The sequence below is a fragment of the Lontra canadensis genome, unplaced genomic scaffold (assembly GCF_010015895.1).
Source record: "Lontra canadensis isolate GAN:19392208 unplaced genomic scaffold, GSC_riverotter_1.0 scaffold21, whole genome shotgun sequence".
NCBI classification, from domain to species: Eukaryota; Metazoa; Chordata; class Mammalia; order Carnivora; family Mustelidae; genus Lontra; species Lontra canadensis.
Genome location: NW_022631015.1, coordinates 19216427 through 19237625, shown reverse-complemented (window position 1 = coordinate 19237625; position 21199 = coordinate 19216427). Strand labels below are relative to the sequence as shown.

General features: G+C 36.6%; 1 protein-coding gene across 4 annotated transcripts in view; it reads right to left on the bottom strand.

Moving 5' to 3' along the window:
- The window catches only part of CDKAL1 (CDK5 regulatory subunit associated protein 1 like 1), a 628275-nt gene that overhangs the window by 332537 nt on the left and 274539 nt on the right, over positions 1 to 21199 (bottom strand). For all 4 annotated transcript variants that reach the window (XM_032861632.1, XM_032861630.1, XM_032861633.1 and 1 more), the window contains one exon: positions 3791 to 3894. In XM_032861632.1, the coding sequence (XP_032717523.1) occupies positions 3791 to 3894 (104 nt within the window). The remainder of the gene's footprint in view (positions 1 to 3790; positions 3895 to 21199) is intronic.

The window sequence follows — 21199 nt, the reverse complement described above, 5'->3', positions numbered from 1 at the left end:
CATATTAATGTATTAATATGTATATTATACACATTATATATGCATGTATTTTTTGTAAAAGGCAAATTAAAATTTCTATTTAAAAATATAAATAATTTTTATTTTAATTCTATCCATTCAAAATTTAATGAGCTCTCTCAGTTTCTGGCAGCTGAATGTATAGTCAGTATATTTTTGGTGCTTTGGGAATCCACTGTACATTCAGAACGATTCCATGATTATTTCAGAATCTCTTCTGAATGCTCCCTTCCCTTTGGGTCAGCCCTTAGCCTCTCCACTCATTAGACCACCATGAAATAAATTTATATGAATATAAAATGTTTCATAAATATGCTATTCAGAAAGAAACTGTGCTCTTATTCTATCATAGGCCAGGCAATCTGGGTTCTATCCCCTTTCTACAACTGGTACAGAGTTTTTGAAAGTCATTTGGTATTTCTGACACAAAGTCATCAAAAACTTTAAGAAAAAGAAAGGAAATGACCTTTCAGGATGGGAAATTAACTTCCACAGAGTAGCTCTCATCAAATTTATTGGCAACATATTTAAAAGGGTCTTCATCTTAAAGCAGCCTTTCGAAGAACCACATTGTTTATTATTAATTATAGGGCCATTTAATAATAATGGTATCGCGCAGAATTTAAGGGGTTCTAGCTCAAAGGATATTCCTAACACCTGAATTATTTAGAATTAAATATGCAAAAATCACAGAGATAAGAGAGAATTTCTTCTATTTACCTTCATAATTATTCTTCACAATTTTAAAAGTTCACATATAAAAAATCTGTAAGATCAGTAACATCCCAATGTCTTTTGCAGAAAAAAAGAAAATGAACTCAATCCCTTTAAAATGTAAGCTATCAACAGGCACCTCCTATAGTGGAAAAAGAGTATACGGCCATTTTCAGCACAAGTTTGCTTTTCTCAAATTAAGAGAATGAAAGGTAATGGTCACACTAAAGAGTTTCTATCTACAGAGTCCTAAAATATGTTTTAGCATCAAAAGAAAAGTTGTCATTTGACTCTATTCGTTAATGCCTGTTACAGATGTTTCAATATTTTCCCTCAAAATTAGACTTCTTGGATTCACTTAAATTCCTTCAGTTTAAGCAGTTTCAGTAGCATGTCTTCTTCATAAGAAGAACACAGCCAATTACTTCCTGTAAGTTATCTCAAATTCTAACAACAAAGAATATGAAACGTCACAGTAACAAGGAAACCATGACCTGGAGGGGGCAAGTACCTTCTTCAGACTGGTGTGGCTGGTCAGCTGCGGAACACTTTTCATATTCAAACTCTCCTATGGCAAAGAGCATTGAATACCTAACTACTTAAAGTTCTCCTAACCATCCTGCCTTGCCTAGGAAGTTATGACCTCAATATTTTAGTAACACTACCATACATGAATCAAATGAGCTCACCAGTCCAAAAGTAGCAATTGGTTTCAACTCTAACACACAGATACCAAGACAATGGAAGTTCCAGGGTCGGGAATAAAAAGGCAACACACCTACACACACATACCGAAACACACGCTCACGATGATGAAAGCAATACTAACTGGCTCTCTTCGAGTGCTTTCTCTGTGAGTAAATAAACGCTACATCGCTGCTGACCTCGGATACAGTCTTTGTAACATTCACCTTAACTGGCCCAACCCACTTTGGCTATGACGATGCTAAGTGAGAATAAAGTCTGAACGAAGTCACACCCTGTACTTCCACTGCTCAGAGGGCATTTCTAAAGATAAGTAACATAAATCAGAGAACTAAGTTGGATATCTTTAGGAAAAAAATCTACAATTAGTTTATAAAAACTGATTATTCCTTTCTGGTTTTCACCTCGAGTCAAGCGTAATACATAAATGTGTCCAATTAAGGAGGGCACGTGATGTAATGAGCACTGGGTATTATACAAGACTGATGAATCACTGAACTCTACCTCTGGAACTAATAATACACTATATGTTAATTAACTGAATCTAAATAAAAATCAATCAATCAATGTGTCCATACTAAGTCATGAAACAATCACATCAAAATGTTAGGGGACGCCTGGGTGGCTCAGTTGGTTAGGCGGCTGCCTTCGGCTCAGGTCATGATCCCAGCGTCCTGGGATCGAGTCCCACGTCGGGCTCCTTGCTCGGCAGGGAGCCTGCTTCTCCCTCTGCCTCTGCCTGCCTCTCTGTCTGCCTGTGCTTGCTCGCTCTCTCTCCCTCTGTCTCTGACAAATAAATAAATAAAATCTTTAAAAAAAAAAAATGTTAGGAGAGGTTATAGGTGAAGATAGATATAAGGGAGCAAAGAGAATACCTTCACTTCCTAGATGGTGATTTATCAGTTGTAGATCTTTAAAATAAATTTTCAGAGTCAAGTGAGAAGATGTTTTAAGACTTACATTTAGCTGCGGAGAGAAAGGCATAATGTTGGAAAAGTACTTGGAAAGAACTAATTCATACTCCTACCAATTTGCAGTGTTTGGTGGATAGATCATAGAGTTTTAATATCTCCATTTTCTGACAGATATATGGAAAAATAAACACCAATTTAGAATGCCAGGAAAGGCATCATTTTTCAAATAGATGAGGTTTCTGTGCAAATGTATGCCCTTTCTGAACACTCCTTAATGTAGTCATGTTGTACAAAAGACAATCACTCAGACTGCTCTTCATATTAGACAATTACCTGGCTCTAAAACAGAACGCTGGCAGGAGTCGATGAGCTGCCTCTTGTTTCTTGTTCAATATAAGCTGGATGTGAATGAAGGAAGGGACTGAACTCAGGTTGTAAAAATAGAACGAATTTGTTGGGAGGTGTTCATAAATCAATCAAGGTACTTTTCTGTCTATTATGAAGAACATTCCAAATTCATGTTGATAAAGGCTTTCACAGATTAAATAAAGAAACGTGTTCAGAACTCATACTATCACTTCTAGGGTGTGAAGTACTGAAAGTAGCACTCCAAGTTACTCGCTAAAAGGACAAGTACATTGCCAATAACTATTAACCCGCAAGATTATGAGACAATAGATTATATCATGTTGGGTGTAAAGACACACCAATGTTATACGCACATATTATAAACAAAGACAAAAGAGAAAGTCTATGGTTTAAGCAGTTAGTGTCAACACAACTGTGACTCACATTAAAGATAAGTCTCATTATACGCAGAGAGATAGCTAAACAATCACATTTTCCAGCAAGTGATGATTTGGAAGCAGCTGGCCACCTACACAGAGTTATTCTCATTAGGTCTCTTTACCCGTACCACTCTTTGCTGGTCCACAGTTCTGCAGATAAAGAAGGTGATCTTTTTTCTTTTTTTTTTTTGAGGGTGATCTTTATTGACTGATAGTAAAATCTACCTTTTTCAAGGCTCCTGGAAATAATTATTCACTCTACATTCCAAATGTCCAAAAATTACCAAAGAAAGAGTTGGAAATCTTGAAAAGTAGTTCACTCAGTCCACAAAAGTCTTCATGCACATTAGATGGTCATGGATTTCATTTTTATTTTTTATTTTTTGTCTTTTCTATGAAGTGACAGTGGGTGATAAAATTCAAGATACATCATAAGAAAATGGAAGATGGAAAAGTAGTAAAAGAAGAGTAATATGAAAACTAGAACCTGGTTGGTTGAATCTGGTAACATTTCTGCTACATAGGCTAAAATATTTATAAACTCTCCAGAAAGCTAAAGCAGCATCATGTAGTTAAAGTGAAGGGTTATTTAGAAGAATATTATAATTTATTAAGAAGGCTAAAATCGCACATAATTCTAGAAAATCTTACCTTGAAAAGACTGTTTGGCTCTTTCTACTAGTTCTTCTATTGGGTAACTGGCCAAATTTCCTCTGGCGTGTTTAGTTTTGCAGTAAGTACAAGCATTGAGGCACCTGTTCAAATGAGGCAATAAATGAGACTCAAATTTTTAAAAAAGATAGTACGCACTTAACATGGGAAAAGACCTAAAACATACACCAAGATGTTAATTTATAACACGTGCCACTTGAAATGAGAAACACTGAAAAACCAGTATCCATCATACTTCATACTTACTTTATTTCCACAAGGCACAGAAATTTACAACGTGCAATTCTTTTAAAGCTTCAACTATTCCCAAAAATAATTGCACAAATCACACAGTATTATCTCTAAATGAACATATCGATGAGGAACAAAGTTTATAAATGCTTACAGTGATTAAGTAATCAAAACAAATTCAAGATCCACATTTTTTTCTAAGCCACTGACATTGCTTGGTCACTATAAAAGTAGAAATTTAGTATTGCTTATGTATACTGTATTGCTTAGAAATAATAAAGCATATTCATTCAACTTTCAACTAATGATATAAGAATAAATAGGCAACATAGCATTCTCACAACAAAATACAACCTGAGAAATTTTCAGATAACATTTTTCACTCCTGAAGTCAGAAAAAATACATTAAAACAAATCCAATGAATACTCTATATTAGAGAAAGTAAATAAGGAAAATGACGTTAGTTTTGAAAAATACAAAAACAGATTTCCCAATTGTCTGTAGACATAATAAAGTCTTTGAAAAACTAAAATATTGGCTCTACTCTCATAATTTTTAAATATAATTTAAATAGATTTTGTTAACATAAAAAAAAATAGTTACAACATAATAGAACAGCCCTATGCCAAAAAGGCTCAACAACATTGAACAAAACCAACAAAGAAGTAACTCTTCATTGATTCAACTGCTAAAATGAACAGCAAGGTTTTAAAACACCATTATAATATAAATGTTTTAAAATTTCAAAATGAGAAAAAAATGAACTTTTAATAACTGAACCTGACCAATGCGTAATTTTGTTAATATGTGACTACGAGATACATATGAATCACTGTACTCAGCGGCCAAATATGCAATGCTTAATTTTTTTTTTTTTTAAGATTTTCTTTACTCATTTGAGGGAGAGAGAGAGTGAGAGAGAAAAACAGTATGAGCAGGAAGAGAGTAGAGGAAGCAGACTCCCCACTGAGCAGTGAGCCTGATGTGGGGCTCGATCCCAGGACCCTGAGATCATGACCTGAGCTGAAGGCAGACGCTTAACCAACTGAGCCACCCAGGCGCCCTGCAATGCTTCATTTCTGATAATTTTTGCATGGCACTCTTAAGTAACACATATATTTTCAAATGATTTTTACTGTTTATCCAACCACGTAACCTTAAAAAACTACCATTCTTTTCTTCCTAAGCTGTGTATGTTTTTTTTTAAGATAAAACACAGATTGTGATCTCTCTCTTAGGAGCACAAATTCTAGTCTCCCGGTTGTTAAAGGTCCTCTCTTCTCAATTTCCATCTGTTTTATAAGAAGGGAAAAGAGAAAACTGTTGTGGGCCTCTCTCTGAGAGGATAACTCACTTTTGTTTAGTTTTGACTGAGTATCAGACACTATTCTGGATGTTTTAGACCCATTATCTCATTCATCGTTCTAGAGTTCAGTGTTACTATCCCCATCTTACAGATGAAGAATCTACTTCAGAAATGTCTGATCATCACCTGATACCACAGAAATACAAGGAGACATAAGCTACAGAGCTGTTCACAGTAGGTAATGTGGAAGAAATCTAGAAGAAATGCACTAATTCCTAAAAACATACAACCTACAAAGATTAAGTCATGAAGAAATGGAAAATCTGAATAGATCCAATAACGAGTGAAGAGACTGAAACATATCCCACTGTGGAAAAGCACAGGACTGGAGAGAGTTTTACTGATAATTTTTGTCAAACATTTTAAAAAAGAATGAATACCAATCCTTTTCAAACTCTTCCAAAAAGCAGAAGCGGAGGGAATGCTCTCAAACTCATTTTATAAGGCTATTATTATCCTGATAGCAAAGCCAGATAAGGACATTGTAAGACAAGAGAACTACATGTAAATATTCCTCATGAATACAGATGCAAAAATTGCAATAGAATACTAGTAAATGAAATTCAACAGCATACTACACCGCAGTCAAGTGGAATTCATCCCTCAGAAACAAGGGTGGTTCAACACACGCAGATGAAGAAGTGTGACACAACACATTAATAGAATTGAGGACAAAAATCACATGTTCGTCTCAACAGAAAAACTATCTGACAAAATTCAACTCCAGTCATAATAAGAACATTCAACCAACTGGGTGCAGAATACTGTACCATGAGACAATAAAGACCATACATGACAAACCCTCAGCTAACATCAGACTCAATGGTGTAGGGGTCAAAGCTTTTTCTCCAAGATAAAAAACAGGACAAAGGCATCCATGCTTCCCATTTCTCTTAAATCACACTCATGTAAGTCCTGGCCAGAGGAATTAGATAAGAAAAATAAATAAAAGGCATCTTAATCAGAGAAGAAGTAAAATAATGTTTGCAGATGACATTATTTTTTTTTAAAGATTTTATTTATTTGAGAGAGAAAAAAAGACAGCAAGAGAGAGAGAGGGAGCACAAGCAGTGGGGGGAAAAGGAGAAGCAGGACTCTGGGATCACGACCCGAGCCCAAGGCAGATATTTAACAGATTGAGCCACCTAAGCATCATTACAGATGACAAGATCTTATCCATAAGAAATCCTAAAAACTCCGCCAAAAACCTGTTAGATCTAATCAATGAATTCAGTAAAGGTAGAAGATACCAAATCAACATACAGAAACCAAAAAAAAAAAAAAAAAAAAAAAACCTGAAAAACCAGTAGTATTTCTATACACTAACAATTTATCGGAAAAAGAAATACAGAAAATAAAGTCACTTACAATAACACCGAAAACAGTAAAATACATAAGAACATTTTTAACCATGGAGGTAAAAACCTCTACACTGAAAATAATAAGGCAATGATGAAAGAAAACTAAAGAAGATACAAATAATTGGAGAGACAGTCCATGCTCAGGGATTGGGAGATTTAATACTGTTAAAACATCCATACTACTCAAAGATGTCTACAGACTCAATACAATCTCTATCAAGATTCCAATGGCATTTTTTTACAGAAATAGAGAAAATAATCTTACAATTTGTCTGGAACTACAAAATACTCTTAATAATAGCCAAAACAGTACTGAGAAATGGGAACACAGGAAGCATCACATCTCCTGATTTCACACAATATTACAAAGCTATGTTGATCAAAACAGTATGGTACTGACTTAAAAGCAAATAGACAAGTGGAAGAGAAGAGCCCAGAAACAAACCTGTGCGTATACACTCAAGTAATACTTGACAAAGGAGCCAAGAGTATTCGGTGGGAAAAGATTGGTCTATTCAATAAATGCTGCCGGGAGAACTGGAAGTTCTCTTGCAAAAGAAGGAAACTAGATCACTGTCCTATGCCACTCACAAGAATTAATTTGAAGTGGTTTAAAGATTTAAATGTAAGACCAAAAACCATAAAAGTTCTAGAAGGAAACACAGGAAGAAACTTCCTTGACATGGGTCTTGGCAATGATTTTTCAGATGTGACACCTTAAAGCACAGCAACAAAATAAAAAGTAAGCAAATAGGACTACATCAAACTAAAAAGCTTCTTCACAGCAAAAGAAGTGAACAACAAAATGAAAAGGCAACCTACGGATTGGGAGAAAATATTTTCAAACCACACATCTAATCCATAATATAATAAGTGATCCAAATATTTGATTATTATTCCATAATAAGAAATTCCTAATATCCAATAAGGACTTTATGTTCAAAATATATAAGGAACTCAACAGCGAAAACAAACAAACAAATAATCCAATTTAAAAATGGCCAAAGAATCAAAATAGACATCTCCAAAGACATACAAATGGCCAACAGGTACGTGAAAAAGGGTTCAACATTACCAGTCATCAAGGAAATGTAAATCAGAACCACAGTGAGATATCACTTCACACATGTTATGAAGGTGATCATCAAAAAGACAAAAGATAACAAGTGTTGGTAAGGATGTAGAGAAAAGAGAGGGAACAGCTGGCCACTGTTGGTGGTGATGTACACTGGCGCAGCCACTACCAAAAAACAATATGGAAGTTCTACCAAAAGTTAAAAATACAACACGCATATGATCCAGCAATTCCACTTCCAAGTATATATATCCAAAAGAAAGGAAATCACAATCTCATATGTCTGCATCCTCATTGTCAGTGCATTATTCACCAAAGCCAAGACACAGAAACCACTTCAGTTTGTCCAACAGTAAGCAGATGAACAAAACTACGGTAGCATGTGCACGTATCCACACATACACAATGGAACATTATTCATCCATAAAAAAGAACATCCATTTCCAACAACATGGATGAACACTGAGGGCTTTATTACACTACGTGAAATAAGTCAGAGAAACAAAGTGTGTATGACTTCACTTTGTGAAGATCTACAAACAAATGTGAGATCTACAAAAAAGGTGATGAGATCTACAAACAAATTCATAAAAACAGAGAAGAGACTGGTGGTTGCCTGAAGTAAGGAATGGGGATGGGAAATGGGTGAACGCAATCTAAAGGTAGAAACTTCTAGTTAAGTTCTGGGAATGTAATATACAGCATGGTTATAATTACCAACACTGTATCTTATATTTGAAAATTTCTGAGAGCTAGATTTTCAAAGTTCCTATCACAAGAAAAAAATGTTAATCATGTGCAGGGAAATCTGTTTACTAAACTTACTGTGGTAAGCATTTCACGATATAGACATAAATCATTATGTTGTATACTCTGAACTTATACAATGTGATATATGTCAATTATATCTCACTAAAAATGGGCGGGGGGGTAGTCTAGTCAGTAGCTTGCTCAAGACATGTAGTTGAGGTTCAAATCCAGGCCTGCCAAATTTCAAAGTTCATGCTGTTTCCATACAATATGACTCCCCAGAATAAATGTGTGTCAAACACCCTAGTTACATACAGATGCAAATAATAAACTCGTCAATCATCTGACATGAGATGCAAGTAATGTAGCATACGGATTCAAAGATATGACCAGTACTATCATCCCGTATATGAAGTTAGTTGTCTAAAGCATGTGTTTCTCGCCTTTATTCTTTAGAAATCTAAGACTAAGTTTCTTTTCTATCCACTAGCCCCAAGTTATTTCACCCTTCTTTACAAATTGTTCTTCGTCCTCTTGCTGGCTCTGGGGCAAAATATGTTATCTCATTTGATATGCCATATCTTTTTAAATTCTGTTGCTCTCTGAGGCACCTGGGGGGCTCAGTCGGTTAAGCGACTGCTTTTGGCTCTCAGGTCATGATCCCAGGCTCCCTGCTCGGTGGGGAGCCTGCTTCTCCCTCTCCCTCTGCTGCTCTGCCTCCTTGTGTCTCTCGCTCTGTCAAATTTAAAAAAAAAAAAAATCTTTAAATTCTATTGCTCAGGTTCTCTCTGCCCTTCTCAGGCACCATAGTAACGTTCAATGCAGCAAGCCCTACCATTCCTTCACCTATAATATCCCCTTATGATGGGCAGTTGTCACTCAAGGTAAATCAGCACTCTTGCAGAGAATCTGTTTTCTTTGCCTCCTGAAACTACTTCAAGTCTCCTGACCCCTTTCTCTTATTTCTATGACCAATGGAGAGCTCCATAAATTAAGCAGACAATCTTAATAAAAGCTACTACTATTTCTGACTTGGGCTATTTCTTAAAAGTAACTATCTTGAGGGACACTGGACTGAAGAAGGGGAAGGAAAACAGAGGAAGTGAAGGGAAACATGTATTTGAAACATTCATAACATGAATGAATGAACACATGTAAAATATTTAGAACAGTGTCTGTACCTAGTAACTGATTGGTAACTGTTGGCCACTGTTTGTTTAATGTGACTGTTCTAAACAATTCTATAAAGAAATAATTATGCATTATCCTGTTCCAGGTATACCTAACTTTATGGAATAGATGTACTGCTGATGGGTTGGCTCAAACCAACTGTGGAAACCAAATTGTGTTTTCCTATGGGCTCACTTAATAAAGGTGGAAGTATACCCCCATGGAAAACTCCCTATTGAAAATCCACTACAACATCTTAATAAAACAGGGTGATATTTGGAAACATTTATAATAATCAAAATAAGCCAGTAAGCATATTACATTAAGAATTAAAAATATTCTTCACTAAACTGCTCCCCTAGGGTTAATTAGGGTTGTTGATGTGATATGTTTTTGAAGTTCTAAACTCTTTATTGTATAAGATAGGTTCATCCTTATCTGCAGTTATCAAAACATATTATTTTGATAAAGTGAAAATTTCTATAAAGTGTATTTCTTCAAACATGTTGTAACAGCACAATCTCAAGCATTAAATCTGCTAAGCCTTACATTTAAAAAAGAGAGAAATCAGTTATAATTCACAGGGAAAATAGGTACAACAAAATCAAAAAAGAAAGAATGAGTTTTTGATGACATTTAGGTTGAAAACAATTCCCTCCACCAACAGGAATTACAATAACCAATTATTTTGACATGACAAGCTTCTAACAAAATAAAGGGATTCATCATAGAAACCTTTACGAGATACTTTCGGTTATCTGTAAACAATTAAATAATTGTCTGGGAGTAGGAACATCAAGCCAATTTCTTCAACCGTCAGAAAACAAAAGATCTTTGAAGGTTGACTGTTGCAAGCCAAAACCAAAAGGAGATGCTGTGAAACTCCGAGGAAGATGGAAAATTCTGAAGAGCCCTCAAACTGTTCTGACAGAAGAATGAAGCGAGCACACCCCACCTACCACTCTGTGTGGATGTCCCGTGGCCACAGGCCAACAAGGAACTAAACACCTCAAAAGCAGAGACAGATTCAGCATCCAATTTAGCAGTGTAACTCGTAAGTCTTAAAAAGCATCTGTGGCAGAATATTTTTCAGTTATGGAAGCCAGAGAGATGAAATAACAATTTTCACAAATTAAAATAATTCAAAGGGCTCAAATGCATAACAAAATGTCAAATTTAATACCTAAACCACAGAAAGCAAATGAAAACTAAAAGTTTTAACATATTTAGGTTTTTTTTTCTTTTAAAGAGCATCTTTAAATATCACAAGTTCTGAAATAATTTAAAAATCAGAGTTATACTTCTAAAAAATTCACCATACTGATACCGTTTTTTATGGGGAAGGAAAAAAGCTTACGTGACTCAGAATTCTGTTTCTCTCTGTGTTTTAGGGTCAAAAATAAATTTAAATACCCCAAAATACTATTGGGGACTCAGACGTTAATACGTTAAAATAGCAAATTCAGTTTCGTCCACATAATTCAATCCATATTTACTTTTAATCAATTGACAAAGTACAATGTTCCTCAAAGCTTCAACCTTACCAAATAATAAGCCCCTTTAGAGAGCTAAACTTTACAAAAATCATGCTGTAGCGCCCGCCATGTTCTTCCACATCGAAGTAAAATGAAGCTAACCAAACCAAAACAAAAACAAAAAACTCCTCAAGAAACAAAAGGTTCACACAGGACAGGCTGTGCCAGACTTGGCTGTTCATAGCCTATTGTGAGCCCTGATCTTGGTTTTCAAAGTATTTCCAGGAATAGCCTTTTGATCTTTTAAGCAAATGTAAGAGATACTCCTATCATCGGGATCTGATTAGATCTTCAAATGATAACATAATACCTGTTTGCCAAGCTCGAAATCCTGACCAAGCAAAGAAAAAATGACATCCTTATTAAAAACTAACAAAATACAGTTCAAAATCCTTAAGTTTCCTGTGGTCAGGAAACCTCCAGCCTAGACTGAATCTCTCCACTGGGGTCACCAATTCCATCTTCTTTCCCCAACTCCAAGACCTTATTCTAACAATTACGAACTCTCTCTTCAACTGCTACCTTTCTGAAGTTGCTTTTCCTTTTGAAAAAGAAAGGAAAGGAGGGAAAGAAGGAGGGAGCTTAGCAGCAGCCAAACTTTCTCCTACTTACACTGAATTCAAACACAACTGCCAACTCTATTTTCTTCTTCTACCTCCATTAGCTACGGGGCCACATCCTTTGCTTCAAAAAGATGTTCTAACATATATAAGCTCTATATCCTTACTTCCCATTCCTTTTAGCTAAAACAAATTACCTTTATCATCACTACCCATCAATCTGTGTAAAAAGCACCACACCTTTAAAATCACCTGGTTTGGGTGGGGGAGGGGGACGGGGAGAGGGTTGCTAACAATAGTAAAAGGTGGTTGCTTTCCATGGCTTCATTCAGCCTCACAGAAATCCTGATATCAGCATTTTTATCACTAACTTTCAGAGAGGAAACTGAAGTTGAAAAAGTTTAAGAAATTTACCCAAAGTTACATAGGCAGCTCAATAAAAGATGACTCTAGCTTTTTTTTTTTTTTAACTAAACTCTACACCCAACCTGGGGCTTGAACTCGTGACCCTGAGATCAAGAGTTGCATGCTCTTCCAACTGAGCCAGCCAAGAGTCCCCAAAAATGCATCTATCTTATCTGAAACTCCTTTATCACTGATCGTACTTTACCTCCCTTAAGATGCAACTTACTGTGTGTAAGAACATATGATGGGTGGGGAGGATCCTAGGAGATGGTGGACTGGGAAGCTCCAGGAAAGGGTATCCTCACTGCAAGCCGAGAATCCATCTGATGTAACAATTTTGGAACCCTGGTGTCTGCTAACAGCTTGCAACTTAGAGGGGACGATCTGAATGGCAACTTTTGGGTAAATTCAGCTCTTAGCACAGGAGCAGCTACCCATCCTACCCATGCCTTACCCCTAGCCATGTGTTCCGACAGCAGCTTACACACAGCATGCGGGTGGTAGGGTGGGCAAAAAGGACCTTGCCCTCAGAGTATCAGGAATGATGATGATTGCCACTTCTTATCACAGAGGCTCAAAATGAAGAGGTGACCGCCACTGATGCACCTGCCCACACTGTTAAAAGTCTCTGTCTCTCTAGCTGAAATGACTGTGAGGAGATTTAAAGGGCCAGCATCCCACCTATCCCTTCATTTTTTCACTTTTTTCCCTTTGGGGAGCCCAGGTATTAATTAGGACACTCAAAAACAACTGCACATATGAGCAAAATTAGAAAGTGACCAGATACACCCAAAAAAAGGATCAGAAAAGACACGAGAAGATCTTACGTTCATATTTCAGGCTGATCCTCACCACAAACAAAGCATGCAACAATTAAAAAATACATCAACAATAACAAAACCCAGCGAAACCTGTGAAGGGGGAGAATCTCATTTCCCGAATTACCACATTATTAGATTCAACTGTCAGTTGTTGGAAGAAAAAAAAAAAAACATCACAAGACATACAAAGAAAAAGGAAAGTATGTCCCATTCAAAGGAAAAAAATATGTCAACAGAAACTGTCCCCAAAAAAGTCCCAAGGCAGATCTACTAGAAAAAGACTTTAAAACAGCTGTCTTAAAGATGCTCAAAGAACCAACAAAAAATGTGGAAATCAAGAAAACAATCGATGAAAAAATGAAAATAAAAGAACAGAAAGCACAAAAAAAGAAATTCGGAGCTGAGAAGTACAAGAATCAAAATGAAAAATTTACTAGAGGGATTCAGCATCAATAACAAAACACATGGGAATGAGCTGAAAAGGAGCACAGGTTTTATTGTTACTGACATTAAGCTGGTACACATTCAAATTAGTGTTAGAACTTTAGAATGTTATAGGTAACCCCCATGGTAACCATAATGAAAACAGCTACAAAATATAAACACAAGGAAATGAGAAAGTTACTTAAAACGTTCACTATAGGGGCGCCTGGGTGGCTCAGTTAGTTAAGCGGCTGCCTTCGGCTCAGGTCATGATCCCAGAGTCCTGGGATGGAGGCCCATGTTGGGCTCCGCACTCAGTGGAGAGTCTGCTTCTCCCTTTTCCCTCTCGCTTTGCCGGCCAATCTGCCTACTTGTGCGCGCTCTCTCTCTCTCTCTCTCTCTCTGTTGAAATAAATAAGTAAATAAAATCTTTAAAAAATTTTTTTTCATTATAAAAAATCAACTAAATGCAAAGGAAAACAAGAATGCAGTAAATTAGGGGCAAAGCTTTATAAGGCATACAGAAAACAGCACAAAGACAGAAGTCAGTCCCTCACCAGTAATTAAATGCAAATGAATTAAACTCTCCAATCAAAAGACAGAGGCTGGCAGAATGGATAAAAACACAAGCTCCAACGATATGCTGTCCATAAGAGACTCACTTTAGATCTAAAGACACAAACAGGTTGAGGGTAAAATGATGGAACAAGATATACCAAGCACTTATTACCAAGAGAGAGCAGTGGTTGTTATATTAATATCACACACAACAGGCATTAAATCAAAGAATGTAATGAAAGACAAAGAAACACATTATAAATTGATAAAAGATCTAATACCAAAAGAAGATATAACACGTACAAATACTTACACACTAATGGCAAACCATCAAAATATGAAGCAAAAACGGACAGAATTCAAAAAAGAAGTAGTTTTATAACAGTAGTGACTTTAATACCCTCTCAATAATGAACAGAACAACCAGAAAGAAGGAAAGCAGGCACAGAAAACCTAAGCAATACACTGAACCATCTAGAGGTAACAGAACATTCTACCCAACAGCAGCAGAATACACATGGCACATATTCCAGGACAGACCGTGTGTTAGGACACAAATTAAGTCTCCGTAGATCAAAAGTATCTTCTCTGAGCACAAAAAATGAAGTCAGAAATCAGAATACAAAAATTCACAAAACTGTGGGAATTAAACAACACATTTTTAAACAACCAATGGATCAAAGAAGAACATACTCACTGATGAAGGGAAACTAAAATAACCCCACACCAAAACTTACAGGACGCAGAAAAAATGGAACTAAGGAGAAAATTTATAACTATAAACACTTTTCTCATTTTAAAAGAAAGATCTCGGGGCACCTGGGTGGCTCAGTGGGTTAAGCCTCTGCCTTTGGCTCAGGTCATGATCTCAGGGTCCTGGGATCAAGCCCCACATCAGGCTCTCTGCTCAGCAGGGAGCCTGCTTTCCTCTCTCTCTCTCTGCCTGCCTCTCTGCCTACTTGTGATCTCTGTCCATCAAATGAATAAATAAAATCTTTAAAAAAAACTAAAAATAATAAAAAAAAGAAATATCTTGTATCAACACTCAAATTGGTAACTTAGGAAAAGAGAAAAAGAAGAAGAAACTAAAACCAAAGCTAGGTGAAGGAAATAATAAAGATTTGAGAAGGGATAAGTGAAATAGAGAACAGAAAAACATGAGAGAAAATCAACAAAAAAGCTGGTTCTGAAAAGATCCACAAAACAGACAACCTTTAGTTACATGCCCTGAGGAAAAAAAAAAAACACTCAAATTACTACAATCAGAAATGAAACTGGGACATTACTACCAAGTCTAAAGAAATACACAGGATTATAAGAGAGTACAATGAACAACGGTATACCAACGAACTGGATAACCTATTTGAAATGGACAAATTCCTGAAAACACAAAACTTACCAAAAGCAAGTCTTGAAGCAACAGGGAATCTAAATAGGTCTATAACTACTAAACAGCTTGAATTAGTAATCAAAAATCTCCTAACAAAGAAAAGCCTGGAACCTGATGGCTTCACTGGTGACTTCTACCTAACACAAAGAAGCAATACCAATCCTTCTCAAAGTTTTCCAAAAACTTGAAAAGAAGGGAACACTTCTTAACATATTCTAGAAGGGCAGCATTACCTTGATAGTAAAGTCAGACAATGGCACAAGAAAAATTACAGACCAATATCCCTTATGAACATGGATGCAAAATCCTCAACAAAATACTAGCAAACACATCTCATTAGCATAGTAAAAGGATTATGTATTAAAATCAAGTTGGTTTTATTCTTGGAATATAAGAATATTTCAGCATATGAAAGTCAATCTATGTAAGGGCACCTGGGTGGTTCAGCTGGTTAAGCATCTGCCTTCAACAAAAACAGACACATAGACCAGTGGAACAGAGTAGAGAGCCCTGATATGGACCCTCAACTCTATGGTCAAATAATCTTTGACAAAGCAGGAAAAAATATACAGTGGAAAAAAAAGTCTCTTCAATAAATGGTGCTGGGAAAATTGGACAGCTGTCTGTAGCAGAATGAAACTCGACCATTCTCTTACACCATACACAAAGATAAACTCTAAATGGATAAAAGACCTCAACGTGAGGCAAGAATCCATCTGAATCCTAGATAAGAACACAGGCAGTAACCTCTTCAACATCAGCCACAGCAAATTCTTTCAAGATATGTGTCTAAAGGCAAAGGAAACAAAAGCAAAAATGTATTTTGGGGACTTCATCAAGATCAAAAGCTTCTGCACAGCAAAGGAAACAGTCAACAAAACAAAGAGGCAACCCACGGAATGAGAGAAGATATTCGCAAATGACAATACAGACAAAGGGCTGATATCCAGGATCTATAAAGAACTCCTCAAACTCAGCACACACAAAACAGATAATCATGTCCAAAAATGGGCAGAAGACATGAACAGATACATCTCCAAAGAAGAACTACAAATGGCTATCAGACACATGAAAAAATGTTCATCACTAGCCATCAGGGAGATTCAAATCAAAAACACATTGAGATACCACCTTACACCAGTTAGAATGGTCAAAATTAACAAGACAGGAAACAACGGGTGTTGGAGAGGATGTAGAGAAAGGGGAACCCTCCTACACTGTTGGTGGGAATATAAGTTGGTACAGCCACTTTGGAAAACAATGTGGAGATTCCTTAAGAAATTAAAAATAGGGCTCCCCTATGGCCCTGCAACTGCACTACTGGGTATTTACCCCAAAGATACAGATGTAGTGAAAAGAAGGGCCTTCTGTACCCCAATGTTCATAGCAGCAATGGCCACAGTCAGCAAACTGGAAAGAACCAAGATGCCGTTCAATGGACGAATGGATGAGGAAGATGTGGTCCATATACACTATGGAGTATTATGCCTCCATCAGAAAGGATGAATACCCAATTTTTGTAGCAACATGGACGGGACTGGAGGAGATTATGCTGAGTGAAATAAGTCAAGCAGAGAGAGTCAATTACCATATGATTTCACTTACTTGTGGAGCATAACAAATAACATGGAGCACATGGGGGGGTGGAGGGGAGAAGTTAGTTGGGGTAAATTGGAAGGGGAGATGAACCATGAGAGACTATAGACTCTGAAAAACAATTTGAGGGTTTTGAAGGGGCGGGGGGTGGGAGGTTGGGTGAGCCTGGTGGTGGGTATTATGGAGGGCACGGATTGCATGGAGCACTGGGTGTGGTACATAAACAATGAATTCTGGAACACTGAAAAGAAATTAAAAAAAAAAAAAAAAAGCATCTGCCTTCAGCTCAGGTCACGATCCCAGGGTGTTGGGATCCAGCCCGAGTCAGGCTCCCTGCTCAGTGGGGAGTCTGCTTCTCCCTCTCCCTCTGCCTCTCCCCCACACTCATGCTCTCTTATGCTTTCTCTCAGATAAAATCTTTTTTTAAAAAATCAATCCATGTAATATGCCGCGCCAACAGAATTATGCAGAATAACACATGATCATCTCAACTGATGCAGAAAAAGCATTTGACAAAATTCAACATCTTTCTTAATGAAAACAATCAATAAACTAGAAACGGAAGAAAACTTCCTCAGCACAATAAAAGCCGTATGTGAAAAACAGTGAGGATCACAGTCAAGGTCAAAAACTGAAAGCTCTTCCTTTACAATCAGGAACAAGGCAAGGATGCTCACTTTTCCCTGCTCAACATAGTTCTGGAAGTTCTAGCTTGAGCAATTAGGCAGGTTCAAGAAACAAAAGGCATCCAAATTGGAAAAGGAAGAAGTAAAATCATCTGTTTACAGATGATATGATCATCTATGCAGAAAATCCTAAAAATATACCCTAACATACACTGTAAGAATGAATGAACCCAGCAAAGTATCATGAACAAGAGTCAATATATAAAAATCAGGGGCATTGCTAAACACAAACAATGAAAAATCTGAAAAGGAAATTATAAAAACAATTTTGTTTACAACCATATCAGAAAGAATAATATATTTAGGAATTAACTTGATCAAAGTGAAAGACTTATATAATAAAAACTACAAAATTTTGCTGAAAGAAACTGAAAAAGACATAATGAAAACATACTGCATGATCATAGATTGGATAAATATTGTTAAAATGTCAATACTACCCAATGTGGTATACAGATTCAAGGCAATCCCTGTCAAAATCCCAAAGATGTTTTTTGCAAGGGGGATGGATCTCAAGGGACACCAAATAGCCAAAACAATCTTGAGAAGGAATAAAACTAAAGAGTTCACACTACTGATTTCAAAACTTATTGCAAAGCTCTACTTATCAAAAATTGTTTGGTATAAGCACAACACAGACTTATAAGCCAGTGCAATAAAATGGAGAACCCAGAAATAAACTCACACATACATGTTCAAATGATTTCCTCAAGGGTGCCAAGCCATTCAATGAGATAAGGACATTCTTTTCAACAAAGGATGCTGAGAAAACCAGATATGCACATGCAAAATAATGAAGTTGGACCCTTTCCTGACACCATATAAAAAATTAACACAAAAATGCATCAGAAAGCTAAACGTGTGACCTAAAACAACGAAACTCTTAGAAGAAAACATAATATAAAAGCTTCCTGACCTTGGATTTGGCAATTATTTCTTGGATATGACACCAAAGGCACAGGCAAGAAAACAAAAAAACAAACAAACTGGATTTAAGAAAAATTAAAAATTTCGTTCGCCAGAAGATACTTTCAACAGAGTAAAAAGGTAACCCACATAGTCAGAAAAAAATTATAAATCATATATTTGATAAGAGATTAACGAATTACAGAGAACTCCTAAAACTCAACAACAACAAAACAAACAACCCAATTCAGATATGGGCAAAGGACTTGAACCGACATTTCTCCAAAGATATACAAATGTCCAATAAGCACATGAAAATAGACCCAATATGACTACTCATTAGGGAAATGCAAATCAAAACTACAATAAAATGTCATCTCACACCCATTAGATTAGTTACCAAAAAAAAAAAAAAACCAGGAAACATTAAGTGTTGGCAAATATATAGAGAAACTCGTGCACTGTTGATAAGAATGTAAAATGGTACAGACACTGTGGAAAACAGTATGGCAGTTCCTCCAAAAATTAAAAAAGTAGAATTTACCAGCAATTCTACTTCTAGGATGTAGCAATTTCACTTCTAGGTATATATGCCAAAAAACTGAAAGCAAGTCTTGAGAAGATATTTATACACCCGTTATCTGTAACAGCAGCATTATTTACGATAGCCAAAACGTGGAATCAACCCAATGGCCACTGACCAATGAAAGGATAAGGAAAACACACTGGACTATTATTATTCACCCTTAGAAAGAACGAAAATTCTGTGATGTGCTAAGATGTGTATGAGTTTTGAAGATAATCTACTAAATGAAATAAGCCAATCACAAAAAAAAAAAAAAAATGCTGTGTGGAGTCCACTTATATGAGGTGCTCAGAGTAGCCAAATTCAGAGGCAGAAAGTAGAATGGCGCTGCCAGCAGCTGTGGGGAGGGGAGAATGTGGAGTTATTGTTTAAGGGGTCCAGAGTCTCATTTCACAAGATGAAAAGAATTATGGGAAGGGATGTTGTGATGATTGCACAAAAATGTGAATGCATTTAATACGACTGAACTGTACACGTAAAAAGTTCAGATGATAAAATTTGTATTATGTGTATTTTACCACAACAACAAAATGAAGAATACATGATTGTGTGTTTAATACTCTTAGTGGTTGACAATTTACTTAGGGAACAGGCATTATTTTACTTATTTTACTGAGTGTCATAAAATCCTACACAGTGCCATGTACACAACTAGAGCATCCATTCCCAAAGCTATTGGTGATTTCATAATAAACCAGACCAGCTGTCAAGTCAGTCCCTGGCTACAGAGCCATAAAAGGTCAGCTGGCATTTATAACTGTATCTTCTTAGAAACAAATCCAGTAAGATACAGTGAGGTGGGGAAAGGGAAACCAGGAATGGAGAAGACGCAAGGAGACCATATAGATCTTGCCAGACGAAAGGATGAGCTGCTTTCCTGTCTTCAAGGTCAGGCAGCTGGGAACAGGAAACGGAAGCTTATAGACTAGAAGGATTTGGCCAGAGACCATACACAGGATATAAGCACAACGCAATGTGTATACCATGTCAAATACACTAGCCAGTAAGAGAAATCAGAGGGCCAAAGTATTCATCAAAGACCATCTGTATTCAAAGTACACTTTCCATCAGCAGTTCCAGACCTTGAGATGTCAAGAGACATCAACTTTAAAATGCACGCACTTACACCTGCCCTACCAAATTGGGCGCCAACTTTTCATTTTGCCAAGTAAAGACATTAAAAAACAAAACAAAAGTCAAACTACCCTGTACTGTCATTATTTTATTTAAAAAGAGCCCATTTCAACACCAAAATAAGAGGAATATCATGATAAAAAATCAAATATTTAGCTGCAGGAAAAATTCACTGCATTTTCTTTATATTTCACCAGAGACCAGCAAAAATCCATCAAGGTCTACAGAAACCATTGCTGCAGATGATTTGATAGCATCTACCTAAGTTGCCTTACATTTCTATGATAACCTCTAGAACTGAAGATACACAGATAAAAAATAGAAAAGGAAAAAATAAAAGGCATCACTGAATATACTGGCCTGGGTCAGATGACATACCAATTAATACACAGAAGAAATATAATAAGTAACAATAATTCCAGCTGGATTCTGAGCTTGTTCTATTTCTAGCCAGTGGTTTACTCCCTGGGAGACAAGGTCCCACACCCATAACAGCAACAACTGTTTTCTGAATGTATTGACCAAAATAGCGTGGTGGAAGATGATGAAATTCTGTCAACTGTAAGGCACATACTTTTCCAAAACTTTTCTTCTATTCCACGTACAATGCCATTTTTAGTTTTCTAAAACAATAACAGCAGTACAAAAGATTAATGTGAAGCTATTATCTGCACCGTTCAAAGAGACCACTGAAGATACCTGCGGCCACCAAATTATACTGACTAGTGAAGCACAGACAGCTGGGCCATGGGAGCCGGGGGACCCCTACAAAGTGACTCTGTTACAGACTTGAATTAACTTATGAGTATCCACGCTGGGGGTGGGGAGAGGGGT